Here is a 12,128-nt window from a genome sequence, read left to right on the forward strand (position 1 = left end):
TCCTCCTTGGTTGAGGCTTGGTTAAGGCCTCCCCTTGGTTGGGTCCGGGATGCCTCTGGGCTCCGCCCTCTCCCCACCCACTGTAGACAAGCTATTTCTAAGGAAACACAGATGCTGCCGCTGGCCCAGGAAGAAGCCTGTTCTGCGATAGGGACAGAGCCCTGGGCACAGCCTGAGGACCACATCTGAGCTCTTGCCCCTGAGAGTCCTTTACACAGAAAGACAGGGCCGCCAGGTTGCTCTCTAGGACTAATTTTGAGGGTTTCCCCCAGGTTTGTGGTGAGCACATTCTACCAGCCCACCCCACCCCCCGCCCCCGCCTTTCTCTCTCAGGCCCCTCAGGGCCCAGGGAACTTTTACCCAAACTCTAGGAACCATTAGGCTAGGCCCGGCACCTGGTCCTTGGCAGGGGACTGGAGCAGGCCAGAAGGCGACCTTTCCAAGCTGGGCCCCGCCTGCCGCCTCTGCCTCTTCTGCGGTGCTGAAGAAGGGATGCTTTGGGGGGGAGCTTCATATTTTAAATAAGACTCAAATCTTCTTCTGGTTATGATCCATTTCTCCTGACTGTAGATGCTCCAGACTGGCATTAAACAGGAACGCAAGAGGAGACTTGACAGAAAAAAAATGTCAGAGGGAACATAAAGCCTCAGCGTTGGCCACGGCCCATTCTGGGCCAGGCCGGCTGCTTCGGGAAGCTATGGAGCACCCTCCCTCCGGGGGTTGGCCAGAGGAGAGGCCTGGGGCCCAGCATGACCCGCGAGGCCTGAGCTGGCGTCGGTGGCTCTCCCTGCAGCAGAGCTGGGAGAGGGCACAGTCTGGCCCAGGGGGCACGTGACCACAGCAGGCAGAGGCCAGCCCAGCCCCGTCCCGGGCACCAGCCTTGACACCAGGCCTGCACTTGGAACTTCGTGACGTTGTCAACTTTCTATGCCAAGGCCTATACGCAGCCTGCCAGCCTGACTACTGCGGGGACAGGAACCAGCGGGGAGGAGCAAGGAGCAAGGCCTGCTGCGCTCGGGAAGGAGGAAGAACAGGGATGCGGCTCGTCTCTGCCCCTGACAGGGTGCGGCCACCACAGCTCCGGGCCCGGCCAAAGAGCCATAGGCCCAGGTCCTAATAATCTGCAAAAATAGCAGTGTTTCTTGGCAGCCCCAGCACTCTCTAATCCCCTCACACAAGTGACCCTGGGACAAGGCACCTCAGCAGCTCCGGGGGACAAACGGGGGTCGGGGCTGCCTGTATCTCACTGATCTGCTCTGGAGGGAAATTTCTGCCAAACCGACACATTATGCAGGAGGCAGCAGAGTGAGTGAAGCTGATTACTTGGCCAGCCCTGCAACGGCCTGTGAGGAGGGGCCTCGGAGCCTGGGTGGCTGGGGTATGAGCTCAATGAAAGCATAATCTTTCTTAAACACAGCTTTCATCACATCACTCGCCTGACCAAGCGCCTACAAGGGCTCTCCATTGCTGAGGGATCAGAAATAAACACCTGCGCCCTCCGCCCGCCCGCCGCAAATCCCCTCGGCAAATCCCCGTTGCCCTTCACTTCCCCGTCAACAAGAGGCCACCAGAGGCGGAGGCTGCCGAGCAGGGTCTTGAGCTATGCAACCTTTCTGTGCCTCGGTTTCTCCTTCCCTAAAATGGGGAGAAGAACAGAATCTACTTCACAGGATAGGAGGGAAGATTCGGTGAGGACAAAGCATGTAAGGTATTAACCCAAGGAAGTGCCTGTGGCAGGGTGGCCACTGGGATTATCTATCACAGTATCACCAGCGGCAGCAGCAATGTCAAGTATAAAGACCCCCTGTGCCTAGTTGATGCTAGACTGTTATGCTTTAATAGGGCATCATCTCAAAAGCCAAGAAAGAACAGAGAGTAGCACAGCACCGTAAGTCTGTCCATAAGTTCAAACTGGATTGACCAGGGCGTGGGGGTTGGGGGGGCCCTGTGAAAGGGATTACCTGCACCATCCAGCCTGGTGAAGAGAGAATCCTGCCCTCACCAACCAACCCTCCCATCGCTGTCCTTCAACGGTGCAGAACTCGGCCTGGGGATTTGCAGCAGGGTCACTCAGAGATAATCCTCACGGTGCGTGGACAATGCTCTCTGCGCCTCACGGGGTCATTTTGAGGGTCAAGCAAAACAGCCACCCACCGAAAGTGCCTTGTAATCTCTAAAGGGCCAGCCAAAAGGTGGCCTTTGGCCTTGTCATTACTCACCGCAGCCCCAGCAGGGCCAGTCCGTCCTCTCTCACCAGGCAGGCCGCGGGGACCCTGGAACACACACACCAGGACAACACACGCATGAGTCGGCTTATCGATGCCCCACAAGTCCTTCCCAGACACCGGAGTGGGGAGCGTGCGTGTGCCCGGGAGGCAAAGGTGTGGATGCCCCTGATCCTGCCTTCCCGACCCATCTAGAACTTCTCATATCACATCAAAGTTCTTCTGCCCAGCAGATCACACACACGCTCCTGTCATTACTGTCGGGAGTCTGGTCACAGGCGTGCTTGCTTTGTGCAATAGACGAACACCCCCCCTCAAAACATGGAGAATAAACAGAATTTTAAAAAACTGAAGCACATCCTAAGTGTGTTCACGGGCTATTTTAAGGAAACACTGGTGACACCTTGAACAAATCATCTAGCTGATAAATTTAGCTTTTGGATCTGATCACAACCAGATCAAATCTACAAAACCGAGTATCTCCTCTGCACAAAGGGAGCAGTGGTGTCCATAGCAGAGTCATCTACTAGGCTTTGGGAGATGTCTGAAGAGCGTCCTGAGGACCTCCCCCGGGGGTGATATTCACACTCACCATTGGGCCCGGAGAACCATTCTCACCCGGTGAACCACTCTCACCCTGGAAAAAAGATGCACAGTGTCAGTGAGCGGGACCCCACTGCCCCCAGAAAACTCCCAAGGAGGAAGCTGAAATCTCTGGTCACCTCAGCTACCACCGAGACCCCCCCCCCCCCCAAAGTTCAGTTCTGTGAGGGACAATTTCCCGAGCTCTCCAGGCCTCCTGCTCATCCATCAGGATGTAGGACTGGGTGTTCCCAACCAAAGCCGTTCTGACATCCTAACTCCACAGACTCAATAGCATCTCCTGACCGGAAAGCAAGGCTCCCTCCATTGTCCCCATGTGCTTCTTGGTCCTTACCTTCACACCTGGAGCACCAGCTTCTCCCTTAGCACCATCTAGACCTGGGTAGCCCTAGGGGACAGGAGAAAACGTTCGCTCACACTTCTGGAAGAAGATTCATGCCCCTCAAATGATTTTTCTCTCCCAGGGCAATTCCTTCCTCCCCAACCCCGCGTCCGTGATAATTACTCTGTGACCCTTGACACCAGGAAGGCCTGGGGTTCCCGGGAAGCCGCGAGCACCCTGCAGTCCAAAGAGGAGACGTTGAAGGCACAGTGCGGAAGGGCCCAGGAGAGGCAGACCCGCACTGCAGAGAGTCTCCAAAGCCAGCTCCCTCAGGCCGGGGCGGGAGGCGGGGGGCGGTCAGAAGCCCAGCACTTGGACAGTTCTTTCAGTAGATCCCAGAGGCCCCCTCACCGTGCTTCCCCCATCTTATGGGAAAACGGCTGTAAACAACAGCTGCCTAGCCATCCCCACCCCGTGGGCCTGTGTTAGGATCCTAAACATCAGCACGAAGGTCTGATGTACGTAGGGGCTGCTGGAATTCTGCTTTAGAAGTGCGCTAACCCAACTGGATGAGCTGGGTGCGAGGCCACTGCCTTGGCTGCAAAGGAGGGAGACTCACCACGAGGTTCGGGGCTGGGAAAGGTGGGGAGGGCTTTACCTGAGGGCCAGGAGGGCCTCTTTCACCAGATTTTCCAGGCTTTCCGGCTTCACCCTGAAGGGAGAGAGATGTATTTCAGCTTCTCCAGAAGACAAGGTAGCACAGTTGGCACGGTCCATCCAGATCACCTCTCTCCTCTTAGTTTTCTATGCCTTTGCCCACCTGCTTACTCCCTGCCCGCCCCGCCCCCGCCACCTCCTTCAGATGCCACACTTTGAATGCCTTTCCTGGGTCACCATGCATTCTTTCAGACAGCTGGGAAAGCTTCTCCGTCCCCCCCCAGCCCCCAGCTGCCCCGGGGGGCTTTTCTCTCTCCCCTCCTAGGCTCTGCCGATAGGGCTAGCACTGCCTTACCCTGAGAGACTTTTTGCTGTCTAATGTGATTCATAAGAATAGCTGGAGAGCCAACTCCCTTCACTTCGTTTGCATCCTTTGCAGACATCCTGACTCAGGCTGCGCTTTTCCTAACTCATTTACAAGTAAGATAATGCTGGGCTGTTGAGTGTCTTCCTTTGTTTTTCCTTCTCTACATCTGTCCCTCTGTGTTTTCCCTTTCCCTTCTCTTGTTTCTCAATTTCCCTTCGTGGAGCTAATGATGTTTTAATATTTCCTCCCCGGTGGGTCCCAAGCAGTCCACGGGCGCTCGCAAGTGGGAATGTAGACAGTAGGACAGGGTCTGAGACTCCGACCTGACCAGTTCCGCCCCTAAGGACACTTTCCCCCGGACCAAGCCAAGGGCGCTTCTGCCCCAGCACATACACCCCCTCCAGACCCTCCCAAAGGAGGCATCCACTCGTTTGACTGGTCAGGTATACTCACATCATCGCCAGGCTTTCCGGGGGGGCCAGGAGGACCGCGGGGACCCATGGGACCCTACAAACAAAGTGAGGGAGTCTAAGAGATGGCCGGAGCGGGACGATACCTGATTCGGTGGACAAAACTTCGGGACTGTAGCCTCTGGAATCTAGTTCCCCCCATAAGGAAGAAAGATGGGGTGCAGGGGTTTCCCACTCTGCTGAGAGAGACGTTGAGCGTGCAGGGCCGACTGTACTGGAAGGCAGCAGGCGGCACAGGCCAGGGGTGGCCCAGAAAGGGGACTGTTATGACAGAGCTCCTGGTGGTCCTCAGCCCGCCGTGGTTCTCTGTCAGAGATCCCACAGAGCTAAGAAGTGGCATCTAGATTTCCTCGGGGCCCTCCCCTGGGAAAGCTCTGGGCAGAGCCAGGGAGGGGACAGTGCCGGGAGCTGGGTGGTCCATCACTGGAGGCAGCCCAGGGGGAGGACAGGGCCGGCGCTGGCACTCACAGAGACACCGGGTTCCCCAGGTTCTCCAGGGTTGCCTTGAATCCTTGAGGTCCCTAAAAAGTAACAGGAGGACACCAGGTTAGCCCTACAAACTGACACCCAGAGAGCCTGAAAGCATCCATGCCACCAGGAAAGACCCAGTACTTACGGGAGCACCAGCAGGGCCCTGGAGGCCCTCGAGGTCCCATGGGGCCCTGCATCGGAACAGAAAAGGAGGAAGCTCAGCGGAATTGGCTCGCCAGCGGCCTCCCGTGGGCCACCTCCTCCCAGCCGAGGGCCCCAGACAAAGGACACAAAGTTACCCCGTGGGGAGGGGGCATCCGTGGTCAGTCCTGGGTATGGCCCCCTCTCATTTCCCGCTCCCCGCACAACAATCTATTTATTTATAGGCACCATTTGGATAGAGAAGCTGGCCTTGCTCTCTCCTGGCCCGCAGCCATGTTTACTAAAGTCTGAGTTTCATTTAGCATGTGCCAAATCCAAGCCGCAGGGCCGAGATTTCCTGCTGGAAGCCTTGTGGATGCTGGAGAACAGTGGCTGCTGTCTGCGTTCTTCAGTTCTCAGTCCAAGAGCAGTAGCAACCAGCCTGCAACAGACCAGCCTATATGTGTCTCTCCGTCCTCATTCTCTTGGTCACTCCAGCGCATCATTGAAACCGGCATCCGTCACCATTAAAAAACCAAATGCGTTGGGCTAACCACATGGGAGGTTACATAACCGGTGGAGAAGAGCTGCTCTACGCAATTAATCTGTAAAGTGAGGTTGTCAGCTTCCCTGACTCTGCTAAGGGCCACCGCCTGCCATTTTGGCTGCCAAAAAAAACCAAACCCAAAAAACTGGTGTCTTGTCTTACCATTGGCCCTTGCATCACTCCCATCTGGGCACCACCAGCCTTCTCATCAAATCCTCCGGCCATCTGGGCAGCAAAGTTCTGCAAATAAACCCAACCACATTAGGAGCCCGACAGGCTCCGTGTAGTTCCGCTGTAAATCGGTATCGAAAAAAAAAAAAAAAACAAACCTTAACTTCAGATAAACTCTAATTGTTGGAAACTAACCTAGCATCGGATAGAATTACCAACGATTCCTGAAAAACCGGTGTGGAAATGTGTTATTAGATGACAGCGGCACACTCATTTCCCTGGAAGATGCAGTGCTATTTGGAGAAGCATCCGTGACTTGCATTTCATTTTACAGGATTACACTTAAATTCTAAAATGGGGGATGCCTGGGTGGCTCAGGTCGGTTGAGCCGACTTCGGCTCAGGTCACGATCTCGCAGTCCGTGAGTTCGAGCCCCGCGTCGGGCTCTGTGCTGACAGCTCAGAGCCTGGAGCCTGTTTCCGATTCTGTTGTCTCCCTCTCTCTCTGACCCTCCCCGATTCATGCTCTGTCTCTCTCTGTCTCAAAAATAAATAAACGTTAAAAAAAGGAATAAATTCTAAAATGGTAAATAGGCTGTTTAACCTACGTTGAAAATGTAAACTCAAACATCGCTTCTCAGGGTTTCAGAGAAAAAAAATTCCAGGTCTTTATCGTCCAGCCAAAGACTAAAACCCACAACCTTAAAATTTTTCAGCAAGGGAGGTAGCAGGCATCTGCGAGCCACTCAAGAATTTGAAACGCAGCAAACATCAAAACGGCAAACCTGCAAAAACTGGACAATAACACAATTCGTTGACTGGCTTAATTCCAAAAACGACTGGAGCCACACACCTTCACTCAGTGGGGCTCTTTCATGAGAATGAATAGTCCCTTGGAATGTACTTGGCAAGGGCCACGATTAAATGTCTCCAAGGACAGTGGTCTCTCTTCTCCAGGGAACTAACAAGTGCCCAGTCATCCTCTCCCCCGGCCCACACACCCATGCCCAAGAATCAACCGCACAGTACAGACGCCTGGGAGCCAGGTAACGGAAGATTTCTTTGAGAAACCCAGTGAGTGAAAAAAGTCATCCCCTAGCGCCACAGTCTGATGCCTACTATGTTGATTCCGCTAAATTACAGGCCTGGGGAGAAGCCCACGGGCAGGCTGTGCACACACCGCTGGCAGGCCTGGGAGCCAGCCAGGTAGCGGGAGTAGCAATTTAGAAGCCACATTTTTCTGGAGGGGCAGCTGAAGGAAGGGGACATAAGGATACTTACTCCACCGAGGCCAGGGGGGCCAGGGGGGACAGGAGGACCAGGGGGGCCGGGATTTCCAGGGTCCCCAGGCTCTCCGTCTCTGCCAACGCGGTCCAGGGGCACCCTTGGCAGAAAGAGAGAAGGGCACCCGTGTGAAGCAGGATTTACACAGAACCCCCCCTGGCCACGGCTGCCCCCGAGGAGGTGGTCATGCACATGGGAGGGGGCAGGGGGATGCCCGGAGGATCTGGGGGGGTTCCACAGGAATCGGGCAGCTTTTCTCTACTCACTTTTTCACCTTTGTCGCCACGATCCCCTCTGGGTCCTTGTTCACCTGCAGGTCCCTGAAGGTGAAGGGAATGATGAGATGACAGCACGGCCAGGGGCCTGCAGAGCAGTGACTTGAGGAAGAGGTGGGAGAAGGAATTTCTCCCTTTCTTACCTGAGGCCCAGGAGGTCCTTTGGGTCCTACAATCTGTGAGAGAGACAGAGACCCAGAGGATGGCAAGTTAGAGGGAGCCCAAGGAGCTGACCCCCTCGGAGCAGTGGAGGCAACCGACGTGAGGACAATGTGTACTTACATCCTTAATGTCTCCGGGTTCTCCTTTCTGTCCCTGAAACACGACACATTGTGAGGACGGAGCCACACAAGCCCACTAAAGCCCCCAGCACGAAACCCTGCCCTGCAGCCTGAGCACTGAGGTCCCCCTGCCCCGTAACACAGAGCTTTGCCTGCCTGCTGCCTACAAAATCACAGGCTGGGTGAGCACAACATTGCTCCTGAAGAAAGCAAAAACAGAAACAAACAAGGAAAGAGGGCCACCTGGTTAGCTCAGTCGGTTCAGTCTCCGACTTCACCTCTAGGTCACCATCTCCCCGCTAGGCTCGGAGTTCGAGCCCTGCATCGAACAGCTCTGAGCCTGGGGCCATGCTTCAAGATTCTGTGCCTCCCTCTCTCTCTCGGCCCCTCCCCCTCTCACACTGTCTCTCTGTCTCTCTCTCAAATAAACTTTAAAAAAAAAAAGGGGGGGGGGGGAACCCTTACCTTTGGTCCTGGTTGCCCTGCAAGTGGGAAAGAATAGAGAAGAATGGAAGATTGTGAGATGGGTTAGCACAAGTTCTTGTGCTCAAACACTCTCTAATGGATTAAACAAAGACAAGGATGCAACCCGGGAAGGAGGCAGCTTCCTGTCCCTCTGTTGGATGTTAGGGTCACTGGGGTCCCGGGGTTGCTGGAGGTCCCACGAGGAATGGAGAGGACCCAGACTTTGTTATTGAGAAAGCAGTCAGCATGCAAAAGAATGGAGCAGGGCGTATGAAGAGCAAATGAGCAGCTCAGATCTCATGAGCACCAAGAAAGGAAGCACCAGAAGCTGGCAGAAGGTCCAGTCTCTTCTCTCCTCACAGGGGAGGAAGCCCTTCCCACACAGCCCAAGCCCTCCCGGAAGAAGGGTTAGGGAGGTAGAAGGGTCTTACGTTCAAGTGGGGTCTCCTTGAAGCGAGCACAAAACACAGCAGGGCAGAGGAGTTATAGAGAGCATCGAAGCCAGCACCCCCCCCCCAAATCAATGATCCCTTCCCCCTTCAAAGCAGTGAGGCCCTCACCACTTCCCCCACTGGGGCCTCAGAAATGATTGGGAAATCTAGACCACAAAAGCAGCTTGCCAGTGTTGGTGAAGGTGTTAAGGAAGGGCAACTCCTTGCTTCCCTTTCAACTTTCTTCTCTGTTTGAGTAGGAAGGGGACAGTGAGGGCCACCCAAGAGACCTAGGCATGTGCCCGTCCCCACCCCCCCCCTTTCCCCCGCAGGGAGATGGGGCGTATGTTCAAGTGCTGGGGAGGGGTCACGTGCACACATGTGGTCCACCAGCACTGGTTCTGGCTGGGAGTGAGAAAACCCACCAGAGCGCACGCCTGCAGGGCTCCAGCCCAGCGCCATCTCTCAGAGCCCAGCCCCTCCTTCTCCTATTAACTCGCTTCATAATTGGCAGTTAACTCCAAGAGAGGTAAAGAAACAAAAGGCAACTGCCACCAACGTTCCAGATTTCAAAGAGGGAGCCCGCCCTGTCTCCCCACTGAAGACCATTAGTGGTCGTCTACAGAGAAGGACAAGGTGTGGGTAACTAATTAATCTGGGGAATTAATCTGGGGTTCCGCCCACAGGATATGGGCTCTCCATTGCGGCTCTAGTGATCAGAGAGGATTCCAGAGAGGATACTTTTGTGGAATCACATCTGTCCTTCCGTATCTTGGAAGCGTACTTTTTTGGAGGTTTTAGGTGAGGAGGGACCCCTCTAGTGTCCCAGCCTCATTCACTTTCAACCCGCAGGCAAGAAGTGGCCTTTCCTTTCAGCTTCAGCTGCCGGGGTCCCATGGATAACCAGCCCCTCTGCCGCGCAGAGATGACCAGCATCCATGGGAGGTTTGCTGCACCTGCAAGTAATTTATTTATGTGGAAGAGGAAATAAATAAATTACGACCACTGGCAGTGGCGAGGTCAGTTGAGCAGATGGGGCAGCACTCTCCGAAGGGGGTCTCAGGGCTGAGGCAGTCTTTCATGTCTTCACAGATTATGTCGTCGCAGAGGACAGTCCCAGTGTCACAGACACAGATCCGGCAGGGCTCGGGCTTCCACACATCCTTATCATTATACCTCTGCCCGTCCTGCACACAGCTGCCAGCCTTCTCTGCACCAAGGGCGGGGCAGGGGAAGCAGAGAGTGAAGGGAAGGAGGGGGTGGGGAGCCAGAAGAGAAAAAGAGAAAGAGGTTGCAGTCAACTTGACATCATTCGAACGCTGAAGAATGTGGGCTCCGGCCATCCAAAAGTAGAGAACTTGGAAATCATTTTTCTAAGACATCATTCAATCTTTTGTGTAGTCAACATATGTTTATTGTGCACCTTGCACTGTGCTATCTATTGACCAGTGAAAACCCTGCCCCAGCAGTGAAGGTGGGCGAGGGGTGCTACTGTAGCATATTCTCTTCCAAATGCCTGGGGCAGACCCGAGGGTGTTGGGGGGGGGGCGGGGACTCCGACTAGGAACTCAGGAACTGTACAGAAGAGAGGAGAAAATGGAGAGACCCCCCCCGCCCCCAGCACAGGAACAGAGGCCTTTTTTCTGCCTTCCTCTAGGAACTACGGGATTTGCTAAATACGACTGACAGCTACAATGCAGGAGGCATGTAGAAAATTCAACCCACAAGAATTAGAATCTATAAACAACCAGATTCCAAAAGCGGATATACGGGGTGGGGGTTAAAGGAGGAGCGGTTAGAAATAGGATCATGTCCCACGACTTAAATCATATTAGAATTCGGGCCAATTTGGGGAGGAGGATAGGGGCCCATTCAAACAATGCCCTTGGGACCCCCAGCAGGCTAACAAAATGCCTTGGGAGACAAGAAGGGCGTAGGGGCTCCCCTCTGCTGACCTCCAGCTGTAGCCCTCCCTGGAGAGACCCTACCTTCATCAGAAGACAAACCTCAATGTGGGGGGGCGGGGAGGGCGCTGGGGGCTTTGAATGCCTGGCCTGGGCTAAGATTAGCCAGTCCGGGCCTGGCCTCCTCCAAGAATGAAGACCGAGAACGGCACGGACTAGTCCCTCTCCACCAGCTCCCTGCCGTCTGGAACTCACCCTGCAAACGAAACCTGTGCTGACAAGAGCGCTCCCGAGAGCGCCAGGGGCTGAAGAGCCCGCACCACGTGCTAGGGAGCGCCCAGCGCTGTTTTTCTCATCAAAATCCCCAAAGCGAAGGCAGCTGCAGGGGATGAATAATAGGAAAGCGCCACAAACCAGGTGGGCGGAGAAAGAAATGGGCCTGCCTCCGGCTCTTTAAGGAGACTCTGAAAACCTAAAGATAAACCTTCCTTTTTTTTTTTTTTCCCTTGCCACCAGAAGAAATCCGCTCAGCCTTTAGGCAAGATAATCCCGGCCAGAGTAGGGGGATCCCAGGGTAAACACAGAAGTTGCGGGGATACGCCCACGGCTAAACTAGCTGGAAAGGTAGAAATCAGGCGGTGGGGAAGGAGAAGGAGCAGAGGTTAATGGTCTCCCGTCTGGACCGAGGAAAAGCCCACCTTCACCCAAGAGGGCCCAGGGTGAAAAAAGAAAACGCTGGGAGAAGGGGGTGCACCCGAATGCGGGTCAGATTTCTCTAGGAAGGGCGGCCCCGGGATGCGCGGGGGCGGGGCCAGGCAGCGCGGGATGTGGGAGCCGCTGGGTGACTTCTGGCAGCAGCTCTGGACGCGGCTCGCCCACAGACACTGGGAGGGTGAAAAGTGGGATTAAATGACTGCCCCAGAAAGGAGCCAGCCCCGTAACCGGATCCCCTAGGTGTGGACGGAGGAGCCCAGCACCACCATAATTGCTGTTCGAAACCGCTGCCGATAGCATCCCGGCGCGCCTGATCCGGTTCCCCTCATTACCGCAGCGCGGTATAAGTGCTCCTTTGTGGCAGGCCAATTAAAAAGTTACCTCTTTCGGGGAACTGTTTTTGCTTCGCCGCCGCTTTGCGCAGGGCTGGAGCCCGGGAGGTGGCGGCGGGCGGGCACAGGGGGGCATTGTGGAGAGGGGGGTCAGGGAGTCCGGGGGAACCCACCGGACCTCGCCTCTCATGAATGGGGCTTTTCTCGAGCGCACACAGAGCCCGATTCACAGGTCTCCGCAAGGAACCAGTTTAAATAAATACGGGCAGCATTTCAGCCCCATCTGGAAGCCATCGCTGCCAATCTCCCAACGCAAACAAGCCTCACAAAGGAGGATTGAGGTCTCTCCCCTCAGCCGAGGGGCACTTTCGCAGGCGAGGGCTGTGAAATGCAGATGTGGGTCAAAGACGCCGCCTCCAATAAGTTTCTCAAAGTCGTGGACAGATGGGGAGGAGGGGCGTGCCCGAGC

At 55.2% G+C, this 12,128-nt stretch overlaps 1 protein-coding gene across 1 annotated transcript in view; it reads right to left on the bottom strand.

Annotated features, from left to right (window-relative positions):
• COL2A1 (collagen type II alpha 1 chain) overlaps window positions 1-11,795 on the bottom strand; it is a 28,574-nt gene extending 16,779 nt beyond the window's left edge. The window contains 18 exon segments of the mRNA XM_032593779.1: window positions 2,220-2,273; window positions 2,818-2,862; window positions 3,163-3,216; window positions 3,334-3,387; window positions 3,809-3,862; window positions 4,628-4,681; window positions 5,113-5,165; window positions 5,261-5,306; window positions 5,966-6,043; window positions 7,255-7,338; window positions 7,340-7,357; window positions 7,524-7,577; window positions 7,676-7,708; window positions 7,815-7,847; window positions 8,279-8,295; window positions 9,710-9,919; window positions 11,368-11,497; window positions 11,709-11,795. Of these exon segments, the coding sequence (XP_032449670.1) occupies window positions 2,220-2,273; window positions 2,818-2,862; window positions 3,163-3,216; window positions 3,334-3,387; window positions 3,809-3,862; window positions 4,628-4,681; window positions 5,113-5,165; window positions 5,261-5,306; window positions 5,966-6,043; window positions 7,255-7,338; window positions 7,340-7,357; window positions 7,524-7,577; window positions 7,676-7,708; window positions 7,815-7,847; window positions 8,279-8,295; window positions 9,710-9,919; window positions 11,368-11,497; window positions 11,709-11,795 (1,158 nt within the window).
• Between the last annotated feature and the right edge of the window lie 333 nt (window positions 11,796-12,128).

The sequence above is a fragment of the Lynx canadensis genome, chromosome B4 (assembly GCF_007474595.2).
Source record: "Lynx canadensis isolate LIC74 chromosome B4, mLynCan4.pri.v2, whole genome shotgun sequence".
NCBI lineage: Eukaryota > Metazoa > Chordata > Mammalia > Carnivora > Felidae > Lynx > Lynx canadensis.